Here is a 20,388-nt window from a genome sequence, read left to right as displayed (position 1 = left end):
ATTCCCGCTCTCTATCTCGGTTTTCCCGCTCTCTCTATCCCGGTATTCCCCGCGCTCTCTATCCCGGTTTTCTCAAACTCTCTATCCCGGTTTTCCCATGCTCTCTATCCTGGTATTCACACTCTCCCTATCGTGGTATTCCCGCTTCACCTATCTCGGTATTCCCAGTTTTCCCGCTCTACCTATCACGGTTTCCCCACACTCCCTATGCCAGTATTCCCTGTTTTCCCACTCTCCCTATCCCGATATTCCCAGTTTTCACACTCTCCCTATCTCAGTATTCCCAGTTTCCCCCCTCTCCCTACCCTGCTATTCCCAGTTTTCCCGCTCTCCCTATCAGTTTTTCCACTCTCCCTACCCCGGTATTCGCACTCTCCCAATCCCAGTATTCCTGCTCTTCCTACCCCGGTATTCCCGCTCTCCCTATCCCGGTTTTCCCACTCTCCCTATCCTTGTATTTCCGGTATTCCCAATCTCCCTATCCCGGTATTCCCAGTTTTCCCACTCTCCCTATCCTTGTATTCCCGGTATTCCCAATCTCCCTATCCCGGTATTCCCGATTCTCTATATTTACCTCAGTCCGTATCCTGGCTCCGCGCGCCGCCATCGAGCGTCTCATGGTCCCCGCGAGCTGTGAGGCGGGGGGCGGGGCCTGGGCGAGGAGCGGGAGCGGGCAGTACACTGGCCTCTGGCCGTTGCTCAGGGCTGGTTGAGGGACCGGTGCCGGGGGCGGGGCCTGTGCCGGGCGGGGGGCGGGACCTGGGCTGTCTGCTGGCCTCTGGCCGTTGCTCAGGGCTGGTTGAGGGACCGGTGCTGGGGGCGGGGCCTGTGCCGGGCGGGGGGCGGGACCTGGGCTGTCTGTTGGCCTCTGGCCGTTGCTCAGGGCTGGTTGAGGGACCTGTGCTGGGGGCGGGGCCTGTGCCGGGCGGGGGGCGGGGCCTAGGCGAGGAGCGGGAGCGGGCTGTCTGCTGGCCTCTGGCCGTTGCTCAGGGCTGGTTGAGGGACCGGTGCCGGGGGCGGGGCCTGTGCCGGGCGGGGGGCGGGACCTGGGCTGTCTGCTGGCCTCTGGCTGTTGCTTAGGGACAGGGCCGGGTGAGTGGATGCGGCAGGGACAGGGAGCGATAGCTCGGGGCTTTGGATGGTGATGTTTGTGTCAGGCCCAGCCCCGGGAGACCAAGGATAACCCGGGGGCTGTGGGGCCCACCCTCACCCTCACCCTGACCACCGCAGGCGGCCCCTGGGGATGGAGTGTGGCTCCCGCTCTAACACCAGTCCTGGGGTCACTGAACAGTCCAATACGGGAATTACAGTCTCTGTCACAGGTGGGGCAGACAGTGGTTGAGGGAAAGGGAGAGTGGGTCTGGTTTGCCGCACACTCTTTCCGCTGCCTGTGCTTGATTTCTGCATGCTCTCGGTGACGAGACTCGAGGTGCTCAGCGCCCTCCTGGATGCACTTCCTCCACTTAGGGCAGTCTCTGGCCAGGGACTCCCAGGTGTCAGTGGGGATGTTGCACTTTATCAGGGAGGCTTTGAGGGTGTCCTTGTAACGTTTCCTCTGCCCACCTTTGGCTCGTTTGCCATAAAGGAGTTCTGAGTAGAGCGCTTGCTTTGGGAGTCTTGTGTCTGGCATGCGGACAATGTGGCCTGCTCAGCGGAGCTGCTCAAGTGTGGTCAGTGCTTCTTATGCTGGGGATGTTGGCCTGGTCAAGGACGCTAACGTTGGTGCATCTGTCCTCCCAGGGGATTTGCAGGATCTGCGGAGACATCGTTGGTGGTATTTCTCCAGCGATTTGAGGAGTCTGCTGTATATAGTCCACGTCTCTGAGCCATACAGGAGGGCGGCTATCACTACAGCCCTGTAGACCATGAGCTTGGTGGTGGATTTGAGGGCCTGGACTTCAAGCACTCTTTTCCTCAGGCAGCCAAAGGCCCTTGTTGATAAGAGGCTCCCGAGGTATGGGAAGTGGTCCACGTTGTCCAGGGCTGCGCCGTGGATCTTGATGACTGGGGGGCAGTGCTGTGTGGTGAGGACAGGCTGGTGGAGGACCTTTGTCTGAGATGTTTAGCATAAGGTCCATGTTTCTGTACGCCTTAGTAAATACGTCGACTATGTCCTGGACTTCAGCCTCTGTAGCTCGGTGACAGAGGATGGGCTCAGTGAGCAGCTCTCTCATCTCTATGTCACAAAGCTCCAGCCCCACATTCCCAGGGCAGTACTGAGGGAGTGCCGCACTGTCAGAGGGGCAGTACTGAGGGAGCGTCGCACTGTCGGAGGGGCAGTACTGAGGGAGCACCACACTGTCAGAAGGGCAGTAGTGAGGGAGGGCTGCACTGTCGGAGGAGCAGTACTGAGGGAGCGCTGCACTGTTGGAGGGGAAGTACTGAGGGATCTCCGCACTATCGGAGGGGCAGTACTGAGGGAGCGCTGCACTGTCGGAGGGGCTGTACTGAGGGAGCACTGCACTATTGGAGGGGCAGTAATTAATTACATGGATTAATCAAGGTCAGTCAACATAGATTTGTTAAGGAAATGTCGCGTCTGACTAACTTGATTGAATTTTTTGAGGAGGTAACCAGGAGGGTCGATGAGGGCAGTTTTTGCTAAGGTCCCACATGGCAGACTGGTCACGAAAGTAAAAGCCCATGGGAACCAGGGCAAAGTGGCAAGTTAGATCCAAAATTGGCTCAGAGGCAGGAAGCAAAGGGTAATGGTTGATGGATGTTTTTGTGACTGGAAGGATGTTTCCAATGGGGTTCCGCAGGGCTCAATACTAGGTCCCTTGCTTTTTGTGGTATATATCAATGATTTAGACTTGAACATAGGGAGTATGATTAAGAAGTTTGCAGATGATACAAAAATTGGCTGTGTGGTTGATAATGAAGAAGAAAGCTGGAGACTGCAGGAAGATATCAATGTACTGGTCAGGTGGCAGAACAGCAGCAAATGGAATTCAATCCTGAAAAGTAAGAGGTAATGTATTTGGGGAGGTCTAACAAGGCAAGGGAATACACATTAAATGGTAAGACACTGAGAAGTGTACAGGTACAAAGGGACCTTGGAGTGCAGGTCCACAGATCCCTGAAGGTAGCAGGCCAGGTAGATAAGGTGGTTAAGTAGGCATACGGAATACTTGCCTTTATTAGTCAAGGCATGGAATACAAGAGCAGGGAGGTTATGCTTGAACTGTATAAGACACTAGTTAGGCCACAGCTGGAGTACTGTGTGCAGTTCTGGTCACCACATTACAGGAAAGATGTGATTTTCCTACAATGGAAAATGTGCAGAGGAGATTTCCGAGGATGTTGCCTGGACTGGAGAATTTTGGCTACGAGGAAAGATTGGATAGGCTGGGTTTGTTTTCTTTGGAACAGAGGAGGCTGAGAGGAGACCTGATTGAGGTGTATAAAATTATGAGGGGCCTGGATAGAGTGGATAGGAAGGATCTGTTTCCCTTAGCAGAGGAGTCAACAACCAGGAGGCATAGATTTAAAGTAATTGGTAGAATATTTAGAGGAGATTTAAGGTGAAATGTATTCACCTAGAGGGTGGTGGGGGTCTGGAACTCATGCCTGAAACCCTCACCATATTTAAAAAGTACTCGGATGTGCACTTGAAGTGCCGTAACCTACATGGCTACGGACCGAGAGCTGCTAAGTGGGATTAAGCTGGATAGCTCTTTGTCGGCCGGCGCGGACACGATGGGCCGAAATGGCCTCCCTCCATGCTGTAAATTTCTATGATTCTTTGTCTCCTTACCGAAGGAAGGATATACTTGCCACAGAGGGAGTGCAACGAGGGTTCACCAGACTGATTCCTGGGATGGAGGGATTGTCCTACAAGGAGAGATTGAGCAGACTAGGCCTATATTCTCTAGAGTTTAGAAGAATGAGGTGATCTCATTGAAACATACAAAATTCTTACAGGGCTTGACCGGGTATTGGTGAGGCTATTTCCCCTGGGCTGGGGAGTCTAGAACCAGGGGTCACAGTCTCAGGATAAGGGGTTGGCCATTTAGGACTGAGCTGAGGAGGAATTTCTTCACTCAGAGGGTTGCGAATCTTTGGAATTCTCTGCCTCAGAGGGCTGTGGAGGCTCAGTCGTTGAGTATATTCAAGGCTGAGATCGATAGCTTTTTGGATATTAAGGGAATCAAGGGATATGGGGATGGAGCAGGAAAGTGGAGTCGATGTCGAAGATCAGCCATGATCTTATTGAATGGCGGAGCAGGCTCGAGGGGCCGAATGGCCGACTCCTGCTCCTATTTCTTGTGTTCTTAAAAGAGCAGGCGAGTTATCCCCGGTGTCCTGGGCCAATATCTATCCCTCAACCAACATCACTAAAACAGATTAACTGCTCATTATCACATTGCTGTGTGTGGGAGCTTGCTGTGCGCAAATTGGCTGCTGCGTTTCCCACATTACAACAGTGACTACACTTCAAAAGTTCTTCATTGGCTGTAAAGCATGTTGGGATGTCCTGCGGTCATGAAAGGCACTATATAAATGCCAGTGTTTATTTATTGCTGTTGTGCTAATATCTCTTGCCACAGCAGGCAGATTATCTCTGGACAAAAAAGGTTACACCTCCTCCCTTCTGACATAGTCTATCTTGCCCAAATATTCTGTCTTTGGCACGGCTCAAAATACTTTAGTAATGCTGCAAATACACGGCAAACAGCATCCCCACTCTTTCACAGCACTAATCTGAATTCAACGACGAGGTCCAACACAGCCTCCAGTGTGCCAGTGCAGCCTTCGGTCGCCTGAGGAAGAGAGTGTTTGAAGACCAGGCCCTCAAATCTGGCACCAAGCTTGGGGTCTACCTGCCCTCCTATATGGCTCAGATACATGAACTATATACAGTAGACACCTCAAATCGCTGGAGAAGTACCACCAGCGCTGTCTCCACAAGACTCTGCAAATCCAATATCAGTGTTCTCGCTCAGGCCAACATCCCCAGCATCGAAGCACTGACCGCACTCGACCAGCTCTTCTGGGCAGGCCACATTGTCCGCATGGCCCGAGACACCCAAAGCAAGCGCTCTACTCCAACACAGAAAACAAGTCAAAGGTGGGCAGAGGAAACGTTTCAAGGACACTCTCAAAGCCTCCCTGATAAAGTGCAACATCCCCACCGACACCTGGGAGTCCCTGGCCAAAGACTGCCCTAAGTGGAGGAAGAGCATCCGGGAGGGCGCTGAGCACCTCGAGTCTCGTCGCCGAGAGCATGCAGAAAGCAAGCGTGGGCAACGGAAGGAGCGTGTGGCAAACCAGACTCCCCACCCACCCTTTCCCGCAACCACTGTCTGTCCCACCTGTGACAGAGACTGTAATTCCCATATTGGATTGTACAGCCACCTGAGAACTCGCTTTTAGAGTGGAAGCAAGTCTTGATTTCGAGGGACTGCCTATGATGATGAATCTGAATTCACTTTTGCACTAACATTTCAATTTACAACATTTTCCATTTTGAAGCTATAATGCTACCTTTTGCAGTAACTTCACTGTAAACAAAATCAAACCGTATCTACTCAGTAAAACACTAGTTGTATTGATGTTGAATTATGTTTTAATAAAAACCTGGTTTCAGATGAATGCCAGGTTAAGGTTAGGATTCAAATTTCAAAATGATCCTAAATATCTTGCCGTTCCATTGTTCAAGACGACTTTCATTAACTGTTATAACCAAGTTAGATTTCTGTTATTTAACCACTGTATTTACCCAGGTGTGTGAAGATTGGAACATGTTTCCAAAATAATGTCCTTAAATTTGCAGTATTGTATCTTTCCAGCTAAAGGCTGGGTTAGGTCCATGAGTCAGGGTCCGCACTGGGGGTTCAATCATTTGCCACTTCTTTGTTTCTTTAACTTCTTCACAGCAGCACAACCCGAGAGCAGGAATCTGCATCAAACGGCAATTATTACACAACATGAGCTCACAATATAAACTGTACATTAAAAAAAATCATATTTCTGCTGAATGGTCTTTAACCATCTCTCTCAATAAATTAAAGATCTTCATGTCACATTCTTGTTTGTGAGCACATTGAGAATGGGAATTGCCCCTGTAACCGGGTCAGGTCCCTGGAAGCGGGCCCCTGTAACTGGGCCCTTGTAAGCGGGCTCCTGTAAGCGGGCCCCTGTAACCGGTCCCTGTAACCGGGTCCCTGTAACCGGGCCCCTGTAACCGGGTCAGGTCCCTGTAACTGGGCCCCTGTCACCGGGTCCCTGTAACCAGGTCAGGTCCCTGTAACCGGGCCCCTGTAACCGGGTCCCTGTAACCAGGTCAGGTCCCTGTAACTGGGTCCCTGTAACCGGGTCAGGTCCCTGTAACTGGGCCCCTGTAACCGGGTCCCTGTAACCGGGTCAGGTCCCTGTAACTGGGCCCCTGTAACCGGGTCCCTGTAACCAGGTCAGGTCCCTGTAACCGGGTCCCTGTAACCGGGTCAGGTCCTTGTAACCGGGCCCCTGTAACCGGGTCCCTGTAACCGGGCCCCTGTAACCGGATCCCTGTAACCAGGTCAGGTCCCTGAAACCGGGCCCCTGTAACCGGGTCCCTGTAACCAGGTCAGGTACCTGTAACCGGGCCTCTGTAACCGGGTCAGGTCCCTATAACCGGGTCCCTGTAACCAGGTCAGGTCCCTGTAACCGGGTCCCTGTAACCAGGTCAGGCCCCTGTAACCGGGCCCCTGTAACCGGGTTGGGTCCCTGTAACCGGGCCCCTGTAACCGGGTCCCTGTAACTGGGCCAGGTCCCTGCAACCAGGTCCCTGTAACCGGGTCCCTGTAACCGGGCCCCTGTAACTGGGCCCCTGTAACTGGGCCAGGTCCCTGCAACCAGGTCCCTGTAACCGGGTCCCTGTAACCGGGTCCCTGTAACCGGGCCCCTGTAACTGGGCCCCTGTAACCGGGTCCCTGTAACTGGGCCAGGTCCCTGTACGGGCCCCTGTAACCGGGTCCCTGTAACTGGGCCAGGTCCCGATAACCGGGTCCCTGTAACCGGGCCCCCTGTAACCGGGTCAGGTAGAAACATAGAAAATAGGTGCAGGAGTAGGCCATTCGGCCCTTCTAGCCTGCACCGCCATTAAATGATTTCATGGCTGATCATGCAACTTCAGTACCCCATTCCTGCTTTCTTGCCATACCCCTTGATCCCCCTAGTAGTAAGGACTTCATCTAACTCCTTTTTGAATATATTTAGTGAATTGGCCTCAACAACTTTCTGTGGTAGAGAATTCCACAGGTTCACCACTCTCTGGGTGAAGAAGTTTCTCCTCATCTCGGTCCTAAATGGCTTACCCCTTATCCTTAGACTGTGTCCCCTGGTTCTGGACTTAGCCAACATTGGGAACATTCTTCCTGCATCTAACCTGTCTAAACCCATCAGAATTTTAAACGTTTCTATGAGGTCCCCTCTCATTCTTCTGAACTCCAGTGAATACAAGCCCAGTTGATCCAGTCTTTATTGATAGCTCAGTCCCACCATCCCGGGAATCAGTCTGGTGAACCTTCGTTGCACTCCCTCAATAGCAAGAATGTCCTTCCTCAGGTTAGGAGACCAAAACTGTACACAATACTCCAGGTGTGGCCTCACCAAGGCCCTGTACAACTGTAGCAACACCTCCCTGCCCCTGTACTCAAATCCCCTCGCTATGAAGGCCAACATGCCATTTGCTTTCTTAACCGCCTGCTCTACCTGCATGCCAGCCTTCAATGACTGATGTACCATGACACCCAGGTCTCGTTGCACCTCCCCTTTTCCTAATCTGTCACCAGTCAGATAATAGTCTGTCTCTCTGTTTTTACCACCAAAGTGGATAACCTCACATTTATCCACATTATACTTCATCTGCCATGCATTTGCCCACTCACCTAACCTATCCAAGTCGCTCTGCAGCCTCATAGCATCCTCCTCGCAGCTCACACTGCCACCCAACTTAGTGTCATCCGCAAATTTGGAGATACTACATTTAATCCCCTCGTCTAAATCATTAATGTACAGTGTAAACAGCTGGGGCCCCAGCACAGAGCCTTGCGGTACCCCACTAGTCACTGCCTGCCATTCTGAAAAGTCCCCATTTACTCCTACTCTTTGCTTCCTGTCTGACAACCAGTTCTCAATCCATGTCAGCACACTACCCCCAATCCCATGTGCTTTAACTTTGCACATTAATCTCTTGTGTGGGACCTTGTCGAAAGCGTTCTGAAAGTCCAAATATACCACATCAACTGGTTCTCTCTTGTCCACTCTACTGGAAACATCCTCAAAAAATTCCAGAAGATTTGTCAAGCATGATTTCCCTTTCACAAATCCATGCTGACTTGGACCTATCATGTCACCTCTTTCCAAATGCGCTGCTATGACATCCTTAATAATTGATTCCATCATTTTACCCACTACCGATGTCAGGCTGACCGGTCTATAATTCCCTGTTTTCTCTCTCCCTCCTTTTTTAAAAAGTGGGGTTATATTGGTTACCCTCCACTCGATAGGAACTGATCCAGAGTCAATGGAATGTTGAAAAATGATTGTCAATGCATCCGCTATTTCCAAGGCCACCTCCTTAAGTACTCTGGGATGCAGTCCATCAGGCCCTGGGGATTTATCGGCCTTCAATCCCATCAATTTCCCCAACACAATTTCCCGACTAATAATGATTTCCCTCAGTTCCTCCTCCTTACTCGACCCTCTGACCCCTTTTATATCCGGAAGGTTGTTAGTGTCCTCCTTAGTGAATACCGAACCAAAGTACTTGTTCAATTGGTCCGTCATTTCTTTGTTCCCCGTTATGACTTCCCCTGATTCTGACTGCAGGGGACTTACGTTTGTCTTTACTAACCTTTTTCTCTTTACATATCTATGGAAACTTTTCCAATCCGTCTTAATGTTCCCTGTAAGCTTCTTCTCGAACTCCATTTTTCCTGCCCTAATCAAACCCTTTGTCCTCCTCTGCTGAGTTCTAAATTTCTCCCAGTCCCCGGGTTCGCTGCTATTTCTGGCCAATTTGTATGCCACTTCCTTGGCTTTAATACTATCCCTGATTTCCCTTGATAGCCACGGTTGAGCCACCTTCCCTTTTTTATTTTTACGCCAGACAGGAATGTACAATTGTTGTAGTTCATGCATGCGGTCTCTAAATGTCTGCCATTGCCCATCCACAGTCAACCCCTTAAGTATCATTCGCCAATCTATCCTAGCCAATTCACGCCTCATACCTTCAAAGTTAGTCTTCTTTAAGTTCTGGACCATGGTCTCTGAATTAACTGTTTCATTCTCCATCCTAATGCAGAATTCCACCATATTATGGTCACTCTTCCCCAAGGGGCCTCGCACAACGAGATTTCTAATTAATCCTCTCTCATTACACAACACCCAGTCTAAGAAGGCCTTCCCCCTCGTTGGTTCCTCAACATATTGGTCTAGAAAACCAGCCCTTATGCACTCCAGGAAATCCTCCTCCACCGTATTGCTTCCAGTTTGGTTAGCCCAATCTATGTGCATATTAAAGTCACCCATTGTAACTGCTGCACCCTTATTGCATGCACCCCTAATTTCCTGTTTGGTGCCCTCCCCAACATCACTACTACTGTTTGGAGGTCTGTACACAACTCCCACTAACGTTTTTTGCCATTTGGTGTTCTGCAGCTCTACCCATATAGATTCCACATCATCCAAGCTAATGTCCTTCCTAACTATTGCATTAATCTCTTTAACCAGCAATGCTACCCCACCTCCTTTTCCTTTTATTCTATCCTTCCTGAATGTTGAATACCCCTGGATGTTGAGTTCCCAGCCCTGATCATCCTGGAGCCACGTCTCTGTAATCCCAATCACATCATATTTGTTAACATCTATTTGCACAGTTAATTCATCCACCTTATTACGGATACTCCTTGCATTAAGACACAAAGCCTTCAGGCTTGTTATTTTAACACCCTTTGTCCTTTTAGAATTTTTCTGTACAGTGGCCCTTTTTGTTCTTTGCCTTGGGTTTCTCTGCCCTCCACTTTTCCTCATCTCCTTTCTGCCTTTTGCTTTTGTCTCCTCTTTGTTTCCTTGTCTCCCTGCATTGGTTCCCATCCCCCTGCCATATTAGTTTAACTTCTCCCCAACAGCACTAGCAAACAATCCCCCTAGGACATTGGTTCCGGTCCTGCCCAGGTGCAGACCGTCCGGTTTGTACTGGTCCCACCTCCCCCAGAACCGGTTCCAATGCCCCAGGAATTTGAATCCCTCCCTGCTGCACCACTGCTCAAGCCACGTATTTATCTGCGCTATCCTGCGATTCCTACTCTGACTAGCACGTGGCACTGGTAGCAATCCCGAGATTACTACTTTTGAGGTCCTACTTTTTAATTTAGCTCCTTGCTCCTTAAATTCGTTTCGTAGGACCTCATCGCTTTTTTTACCTATGTCGTTGGTACCAATGTGCACCACGACAACTAGCTGTTCTCCCTCCCTTTTTAGAATGTCCTGCACCCTTTCCGAGACATCCTTGACCCTTGCACCAGGGAGGCAACATACCATCCTGGAGTCTCGGTTGAGGCCGCAGAAACGCCTATCTATTCCCCTTACAATTGAATCCCCTATCACTATCGCTCTCCCACTCTTTTTCCTGCCCTCCTGTGCAACAGAGCCAGCCACGGTGCCATGAACTTGTCTGCTGCTGCCCTCCCCTGATGAGTCATCCCCCCCAACAGTACCCAAAGCAGTGTATCTGTAACCGGGTCCCTGTAACCGGATCCCTGTAACCGGGCCCCTGTAATCGGGCTCCTGTAACTGGGTCAGGTCCCTGTAACTGGGCCCCTGTAACCGGGTCAGGTCCCTGTAACCGGGTCCCTGTAACTGGGCCCCTCTAACCGGGACAGGCCCCTGTAACCGGGCCCCTGCCGGGGACAGCACTGCAGCATCTCAGTTTTCATCTCCCACCCCTCGCCATTTCCTGGAGGAAGCTCCGAGACTTCAACCAACTCCACTTTCCTGCTTCCCAACTTGGCATCATCTTACTCATTAATTATAATTATAAAATCAAAAGATGGTATAAAAATGAGGACAATGTATGACTTTAAAATGATGTATGCGTCTGCTGGCCCGACTGGCCTTTTTAACCACCCTCCCGCTCTGCTCCGCTCCTTGGACACCTCCCTTCGGCTGGGAATTTGCTCCTGTTCCCCCATCCTAACTTCGCCGTAAGTGACAGAAATCACAGTTGGTAGCAATTATAATCTCTCTCTGCATCGATAGAGCATTAACTTGATCAGTGACAGACAAGTGAGATCATTACTTCATTTCAAAATTTAGCTGGTGTTTCCTATATGTAAAGTAGTCGTGTAAACAAAGATACTTTTAACTTAATACACTTTCTCACCTCTACTCATTGGAATTCAGAACAATGAGAGGTGATCTTATTGAAATGTATAAGATTATGAGAGGGCTTGACAAGGTGGATGCAGCGAGGATGTTTCCACTGATAGGGGAGACTAGAACTAGAGGGCATTATCTTAGAATAAGGGGCCGCCCATTTAAAACTGAGATGAGAAGAAATTTCTTATCTCAGAGGGTTGTAAATCTGTGGAATTTTCTGCCTCAGATAGCTGTGGAAGCTGGAACATTGAATAAATTTAAGACAGAAATAGACAGTTGCTTCGACTATAAGGGGGTATGGGGAGCGGGCGGGAAAGTGGAGCTGAGTCCATGATCAGATTAGTCACAGAAGCATAGAAACATAGAAAATAGGTGCAGGAGTAGGCCATTTGGCCCTTCGAGCCTGCACCACCATTCAATAAGATCATGGCTGATCATTCACCTCAGTAGCCCATTCCTGCTTTCTCTCCATACCCCTTGATCCCTTTAGCCGCAAGGGCCATATCTAACTCCCTTTTGAATATATCTAATGAACTGGCCTCAACAACTTTCTTTGGCAGAGAATTCCACAGGTTAACAACTCTCTGAGTGAAGAACTTTCTCCTCATCTTGGTCCTAAGTGGCTTACCCCGTATCCTTAGACTGTGACCCCTGGTTCTGGACTTCCCCAACATCGGGAAAATTCTGCCTGCATCTAACCTGTCCAATCCTGTCAGAATTTTATATGTTTCTATGAGAGCCCCTCTCATTCTTCTAAATTCCATTGAATATAAGCCTAGTCGATCCAGTCTTTCTTCATATGTCAGTCCTGTCAACCCGGGAATCAGTCTGGTGAACCTTTGCTGCACGCCCTCAATAGCAAGAATGTCCTTCCTCAGATTAGAAGACCAAAACTGTGTACAATATTCAAGGTGTGGCCTCACCAAGGAGGTACAACTGTAGTAAGACCTCCCTGCTCCTATACTCAAATCCTCTCGCTATGAAGGCCAACATGCCATTTGCTGTCTTCACCGCCTGCTGTACCTGTATGCCAACTTTCAATGACTGATGTACCATGACACCCAGGTCTCGTTGCACCTCCCCTTTTACTAACCTGTCACCATTCAGATAATAATCTGCCTTCCTGTTTTTACCACATTTATCTACATTATACCGCATCTGCCATATATTTGCCCACTCACCTAACCTGTCCAAGTCACCCTGCAGCATCTTAGCATCCTCCTCACAGCTCACACTGCCACCCAGCTGAGTGTCATCTGCAAACTTGGAGATATTACACTCAATTCCTTCATCTAAATCATTAATGTATATTGTAAATAGCTGGGGTCCCAGTACTGAACCTTGCGGTAGTCCACTAGTCACTGCCTGCTATTCTGAAAAGGACCCGTTTATCCCGACTCTCTGCTTCCTGTCTGCCAACTAGTTCTCTATCCACATCCGTACATTACCCCCAATACCATGTGCTTTAATTTTGCACACTAATCTCTTGTGTGGGATCTTGTCAAAAGCCTTTTGAAAGTCGAGTGAAGACTTAGTCATATTCAGGTGAATTTATAATGGGGAACAAAAAAATGGCAGACCAGTTGAACAAATACTTTGGTTCTGTCTTCACTAAGGAAGACACAAATAACCTTCCGGAAGAACTAGGGAACAGAGGGTCTAGTGAGAAGGAGGAACTGAAGGATATCCTTATTAGGCGGGAAATTGTGTTAGGGAAATTGATGGGATTGAAGGCCGATAAATCCCCGGGGCCTGATAATCTGAATCCCAGAGTACTTAAGGAAGTGACCCTAGAAATAGCGGATGCATTGGTGATCATTTTCCAACAGTCTATCGACTCTGGATCAGTTCTGATGGACTGGAGGGTAGCTAATGTAACTTCACTTTTTAAAAAGGGAGGGAGAGAGAAAACGGGAAATTATAGACTGGCTAGCCTGACATCAGTAGTGGGGAAAATGTTGGAATTAATTATTAAGGATGAAATAACAGCGTATTTGGAAAGCAGTGACAGGATCGGTCCAAGTCAATATGGATTTATGAAAGGGAAATCATGCTTGACAAATCTTCTGGAATTTTTTGAGGATGTAACTAGTAGAGTGGACAAGGGAGAACCAGTGGATGTGGTATATTTGGACTTTCAAAAGGATTTTGACAAGCTCCCACACAAGAGATTGGTGTGCAAAATTAAAGCACATGGTATTGGGGTTAATGTACTGACGTGGATAGAGGACTGGTTGGCAGACAGGAAACAGAGTCAGGATAAACAGGTCCTTTTCAGAATGGCAGGCAGTGACTAGTGGGGTGCCGCAGGGCTCAGTGCTGGAACCCCAGCTATTTACAATATACATTAATAATTTGGATGAAGGAATTGAGTGTAATATCTCCAAGTTTGCAGATGACACTAAACTGGGTGGCGCTGTGAGCTGTGTGGAGGATGCTAAGAGGCTGCAGGGTGACTTGGACAGGTTAGGTGAGTGGGCAAATGCATGGCAGATGCAGTATAATGTAGATAAATGTGAGGTTATCCACTTTGGGGACAAAAACATGAAGGCAGAATATTATCTGAATGGCGGCAGATTAGGAAAAGGGGAGGTGCAATGAGACCTGGGTGTCATGGTACACCAGTTATTGAAAGTTGGCATGCAGGTACAACAGGCGGTGAAGAAGGCAAATGGTCGGCCTTCATAGCTAGGGGTTTTGAGTATAGGAGCAGGGAGGTTTTATGGCAATTGTACAAAGCCTTGGTGAGGCCTCACCTGGAATATTGTGTTCAGTTTTGGTTTCCTAATCTGAGGAAGGACGTTCTTGCTATTGAGGGAATGCAGCGAAGGTTCACCAGACTGATTCCCGGGATGGCAGGACTGACATATGAGGAGAGACTGGATCGACTAGGCCTGTATTCACTGGAGTTTAGAAGCATGAGAGGGGATCGCATAGAAACATATAAAATTCTGACGGGATTGGACAGGTTAGATGCAGGAAGAATGTTCCCGATGTTGGGGAAGTCCAGAACTAGGGGACATAGTCTAAGGATGAGGGGTAAGCCATTTACGACTGAGATGAGGAGAACCTTCTTCATTCAGAGAGTTGCTAACTTGTGGAATTCCCTATCGCAGAGAGATGTTGATGCCAGTTCATTGGATATATTCAAGAGGGAGTTAGGTATGGCCCTTGTGGCTAAAGGGATCAAGGGGTATGGAGAAAAAGCAGGAAAGGGGTACAGAGATGAATAAGCAGCCATGATATTGAATGGTGGTGCAAGCTCGAAAGGCCGAATGGCCTATTCCTGCACCTATTTTCTATGTTTCTAAGTACACCACATCCACTGGCTCCCCCTTGTCAACTCTACTCGTTAAAAAATTCTAGATTTGGCAAGCATGATTTCCTTTTCATAAATCCATGCTGACTTGGACCGATCCTGTCACTGCTTTCCAAATGCGTTGCTATTACATCTTTAATAATTGATTCCAACATTTTCCCCACCACCGATGTCAGGCTGACCGGTCTATAATTCCGTTTTCTCTCCCTCCTTTTTTAAAAAGTGGTGTTACATTAGCTACCCTCCAGTCCATAGGAACTGATCCAGAGTCTATAGAATGTTGGAAAATGACCACCAATGCATCCACTATTTCTAGGGCCACTCCTTAAGTACTCTGGGGTGCAGACTATTAGGCCTTGGGGATTTATCGGCCTTCAATCCCATCAATTTCCCTAACACAATTTCCTGACTAATAAGGATTTCCTTTAGTTCCTCCTTCTCTCTAGACCCTCGGTCCCCTAGTATTTCCGGAAGGTTATTTGTGTCTTCCTCAGTGAAGACAGAACCAAAGTATTTGTTCAATTGGTCTGCCATTTTTTTGTTCTCCATTATAAATTCACCTGATTCTGACTGTAAAGGACCAACATTTGTCTTCACTAATCTTTTTCTCTTCACGTACCTGTAGAAGCTTTTGCAGTCAGTTCTTATGTTTCCTGCAAGCTTACTCTCATATTCTATTTTCCCCCTCTTAATTAAACCCTTTGTCCTCCTCTGCTGAATTCTAAATTTCTCCCAGTCCTCAGGTTTGCTGCTTTTTTTGGCCAATTTATATGCCTCTTCCTTGGATTTAACACTATCCCTAATTTCCCTTGTTAGCCACGGTTGAGCCACCTTCCCCCTTTTATTTTTACTCCAGACAGGGATGTACAATTGTTGAAGTTCATCCATGTGATCTTTAAATGTCTGCCATTGCCTATCCACCATCAACCCTTGAAGTATCATTCGCCAGTCTATCCTAGCCAATTCACGTCTCATACCGTCGAAGTTAACTTTCTTTAAATTCAGGACTCTAGTCTCTGAATTAACTGTGTCACTCTCCATCTTAATGAAGAATTCTACCATATTATGGTCAATCTTTTCCAAGGGGCCTCGCACAACAAGATTGCTAATTAATCCTCTCTCATTACACAACAACCAGTCTAGGATGGCCAACTCTCTAGTTGGTTCCTCGGCATATTGGTCTGGAAAACCATGATCTTATTGAATGGCGGAGCAGGCTCGAGGGGCCGTATGGCCTACTCCTGTTCCAATTTTTATGTTTTTACGTTCTTATTAAGACTCAAAATATAATTTAATGGATAAATTTAATCCTGTTGTGAAATATATAGAGATATAGAGATTAAAATGAAAAAGGAGGCTTATAAGAACATAAGAAATAGGAGCAGGAGTAGGCCATACAGCCCCTCGAGCCTGCTCTGCCATTCAATAAGATCATGGCTGATCCGATCATGGACTCAGCTCCACTTCACTGCCCGCTCCCCATAACCCCTTATCCCCTTATCGTTTAAGAAACTGTCAATTTCTGCCTTAAATTTATTCAATGTCCCAGCTTCCACAGCTCTCTGAGGCAGCGAATTCCACAGATTTACAACCCTCTGAGAGCAGAAATTTCTCCTCATCTCAGTTTTAAATGGGCGGCCCCTTATTCTAAGATCATGCCCTCTAGTTCTCGTCTCCCCCATCAGTGGAAACATCTTCTCTGCATCCACCTTGTCAAGCCCACTGATAATCTTATACGTTTCGATAAGATCACCTCCCAATCTTCTGAATTCCAATGAGTAGAGGCCCAACCTATTCAACCTTTCATCATACGTCAACCCCTCATCCCCAGAATCAACCTAGTGAACCTTCTCTTAACTGCCTCCAAAGCAAGTATATCCTTTCGTAAATATGGAAACCAAAACTGTATGCAGCATTCCAGGTGTGGCCTCACCAATATCCTGTATAACTGTAGCAAGACTTCCCTGCTTTTATACTCCATCCCCTTTGCAATAAAGGCCAAGATTCCATTGGCCTTCCTGATCACTTGATGTACCTGCATACTATCCTTTTATGTTTCATGCACAAGTACCCCCAGGTGCCGCTGTACAGCAGCACTTTGCAATCTTTCTCCATTTAAATAAAAACTTGCTCTTTGATTTTTTCTGCCAAAGTGCATGACCTCACACTTTCCAACATTATACTCCATCTGCCAAATTTTTGCCCACTCACTTAGCCTGTCTATGTCCTTTTGCAGATTTTTTGTATCCTCCTCACACATTGCTTTTTCTCCCATCTTTGTATCGTCAGCAAACTTGGCTACATTACACTCAGTCCCTTCTTCCAGCTGGTAAATAGTTGGGGTCCCAGCACTGATCCCTGTGGCACCACAGTAGTTACTGGTTGCCAACCAGAGAATGAACCATTTATCCCGACTTCTGTTAGTTAGCCAATGCTCTATCCATGCTAATACATTGCCCCCAAACCCCCCCGTGAACTTTTATCTTGTACAGTAACCTTTTATGTGGCACCTTGTCAAATGCCTTCTGGAAGTCCAAATACACCACATCCACTGGTTCCCCTCTATCCACCCTGTTCGTTACATCTTCAAAGAATTCCAGCAAATTTGTCAAACATGACTTCCCCTTCATAAATCCATGCTGACTCTGCCTGACCGAATTTTGCTTTTCCAAATGCCCTGCTACTGCTTCTTTAATAATGGACTCCAACATTTTCCCAACCACAGATGTTAGGCTAACTGGTCTATAGTGTTGTGCTTTTTGTCTGCCTCCTTTTTTAAATAGGGGCGTTACATTTGCAGTTTTCCAATCTGCTGGGACCTTCCAAGAATCCAGGGAATTTTGGTAAATTACAACCAATGCATCCACAATCCCTGCCGCTTCTTCTCTTAAGACCCTAGGATGCAAGCCATCAGGTCCAGGGGATTTATCTGCCTTTAGCCCCATTATCTTACTGAGTACCACCTCCTTAGTGGTTGCGATTGTGTTAAGTTCCTCCCCCGTATATCCCCTTGACTATCCACTGTTGGGATATTGTTAGTGTCCTCTACCGTAAAGACTGATACAAAATATTTGTTTAGAGTTCTGCCATCTCCATGTTCCCCATTACTAATTCCAAGGTCTTGTCTTCTAAGGGACCAACATTTACTTTAGCCACTCTTTTCTTTTTTATATACCTATAGAAACTCTTGCTATGTTTTTATATTTTGTGCTAGTTTACTTTCATAGTCTATCTTCCCTTTCTTAACCATTTTTACCTGTGGTATTATATTGTCTATCCTTTAATGGCCCTATTCCCATCCCAAATTGATTTTTTTTATTGATGTGCCTCTAAAATATTTTACTCTTTTGTTTTCTGTTCCTTGATAATTTAATTTCATAGTTCCTCTTTGCCTTCCTAATTTTTTTTTGTGACTTCTGTCCTAATCTTTTTGTATTCTCCCTTATCATGCACTCCCCTCTGTCTATGTACTCAGTGTATGCCTCTTTCGTTGCCCTCAATTGTTCCCTTATGGCTTTATGCATCCATAGAGTCTCATCAGTGTTTAGTTTGGTCTTTCCGTTTAGTGGAATGAATTGTTCCTGCACTCTGTTGAACACCATTTTAAATAGAAACATAGAAAATAGGTGCAGGAGCAGGCCTTTCGGCCCTTCGAACCTGCACCATCATTCAATGAGATCATGGCTGATCATCAGCTCAGTACCCCTTTCCTGCTTTCTCTCCATACCCCTTGATCCCTTTAGTCGTAAGGTCCATATCTAACTCCCACTTGAATATATCCAATGAATTGGCATCAACAACTCTCTGCTGTAGGATATACCACAGATTAACAACTCTCTGAATGAAGACCTTTCTCCTCATCTCAGTCCTAAATGGCCTACCCCTTATCCTAAGACTGTGACCCCTGGTTCTGGACTTCCCCAACATCGGGAACATTCTACCCGCATCTAACCTGTCCAGTCCCGTCAGAATCTTATACGTTTCTATGAGATCCCCTCTCATCCTTCCAAAATCCAGTGAATACAGGCCCAGTCGATCCAGTCTCGCCTCATATAACAGTCCTGCCATCCCAGGGATCAGTCTGGTGAACCTTCGCTGCACTCACTCAATAGCAAGAATGTCCTTTCTCAGATTAGGAGACCAAAACTGAACACAATAGTCCAGATGAGGCCTCACCAAGCCCCTGTACAACTGTAGTAAGACCTCCTTGCTCCTATACTCAAATCCCCTAGCTTTGAAGGCCAACATACCATTTGCCTTCTTCACTGTCTGCTGTAGCTGCATGCCAACTTTCAATGACTGATGAACCATGACACCCAGGTCTCATTGCACCCCCCCTTTTCCTAATCTGCCGCCATTCAGATAATATTCTGCTTTGTGATTTTGCCCCCAAAGTGGATAACCTCACATTTATCTACATTATACTGCATCTGCCATGCATTTGCCCACTTACCTAACCTGTCCAAGTCACCCTGCAGCCTCTTAGCATCCTCCTCACAGCTCACACTGCCACCCAGTTTAGTGTCATCTGCAAACTTGGAGATATTACACTCAATTCCTTTATCTAAATCTTTGATGTATATTGTAAATAGCTGGAGTTCCAGCACTGAGCCCTGTAGCACTCCACTAGTCACTGCCTGCCATTCTGAAAAGGACCCATTTATCCCAACTCTCTGCTTCCTGTCTGCCAATCAGTTCTCTATCCACTTCAATATATTACCCCCAATACCATGTGCTTTAATTTTGCACACCAATCTCTCGTGTGGGACCTTGTCACAAGCCTTATGTTTGTCTTCACTAATCTTTTTCTCTTCACATATCTATAGAAGCTTTTGCAGTCAGTTTTTATATTCCCAGCAAGACAAATACACCACATCCACTGGTTCTCCCCAGTCCACTCGACGAGTTACATCCTCAAAAAATTCTAGAAGATTTGTCAAGAATGATTTTCCTTTCATAAATCCATGCTGACTTGGACCGATCCTGTCACTGCTTTCTAAATATGATGTTTTTTTCTCCTTAATAATTTATTCCAACATTTCCCCACCACTGATGTCAGGCTAACCGGTCTATAATTCCCCGTTTTCTCTCTCCCTCCTTTCTTCAAAAGTGGTGTTACATTAGGTACCCTCCAGTCCTGAGGAACTGATCCAGAGTCGATAGACTGTTGGAAAATAATCATGAATGCATCCACTATTTCTAGGGCCACTTTCTGAAGTACTCTGGGATGCAGACTATCAGGCCCTGGGGATTTATCGGCCTTCAATCCCATCAATTTCCCTAACACAATTTCCTGCCTAATAAGGATTTCCTTCAGTTCCCCTTTCTCTCGAGACCCTCGATCCCCGAGTATTTCCGTAAGGTTATTTGTGTCTTCCTTCGTGAAGATAGAACCAAAGTATTTGTTCAACAGGTCTGCCATTTCTTTGTTCCTCATTATAAATTCACCTGAATCTGACTGCAAGGGACCTACATTTGTCTTCACTAATCTTTTTCTCTTCACATATCTATAGAAGCTTTTGCAGTCAGTTTTTATGTTCCCGGCAAACTTCCTCTCATACTCTATTTTCCCCCTCCTAATTAAACCCTTTGTACTCCTCTGCTGAATTCTAAATTTCTCCCAGTCCTCAGGTTTTCTGCTTTTTCTGGCCAATTTAGATGCCTCTTCCTTGGATTTAACACTATCATAGAAACATAGAAAATAG

General features: G+C 47.1%; 2 protein-coding genes across 4 annotated transcripts in view; both read right to left on the bottom strand.

Moving 5' to 3' along the window:
* The window catches only part of hsf2bp (heat shock transcription factor 2 binding protein), a 121,084-nt gene extending 120,187 nt beyond the window's left edge, over window positions 1-897 (bottom strand). For all 3 annotated transcript variants that reach the window (XM_070874322.1, XM_070874324.1, XM_070874323.1), the window contains exon 1: window positions 575-897. In XM_070874322.1, coding sequence (XP_070730423.1) covers window positions 575-619 — 45 coding nt within the window. In that variant the 5' untranslated portion in view covers window positions 620-897. The remainder of the gene's footprint in view (window positions 1-574) is intronic.
* A 4,772-nt stretch (window positions 898-5,669) lies between these two features.
* Window positions 5,670-20,388, bottom strand: part of LOC139256817 (ubiquitin-associated and SH3 domain-containing protein A-like) — a gene marked incomplete at its 5' end in the record, with an annotated part of 52,852 nt that continues 38,133 nt past the window's right edge. Inside the window, one exon of the mRNA XM_070874325.1 lies at window positions 5,670-5,902. Coding sequence (XP_070730426.1) covers window positions 5,765-5,902 — 138 coding nt within the window. The remainder of the gene's footprint in view (window positions 5,903-20,388) is intronic.

This window comes from Pristiophorus japonicus, unplaced genomic scaffold (genome assembly GCF_044704955.1).
Source record: "Pristiophorus japonicus isolate sPriJap1 unplaced genomic scaffold, sPriJap1.hap1 HAP1_SCAFFOLD_780, whole genome shotgun sequence".
NCBI classification, from domain to species: domain Eukaryota; kingdom Metazoa; phylum Chordata; class Chondrichthyes; family Pristiophoridae; genus Pristiophorus; species Pristiophorus japonicus.
This window is presented reverse-complemented; position numbering and strand designations above follow the sequence as displayed.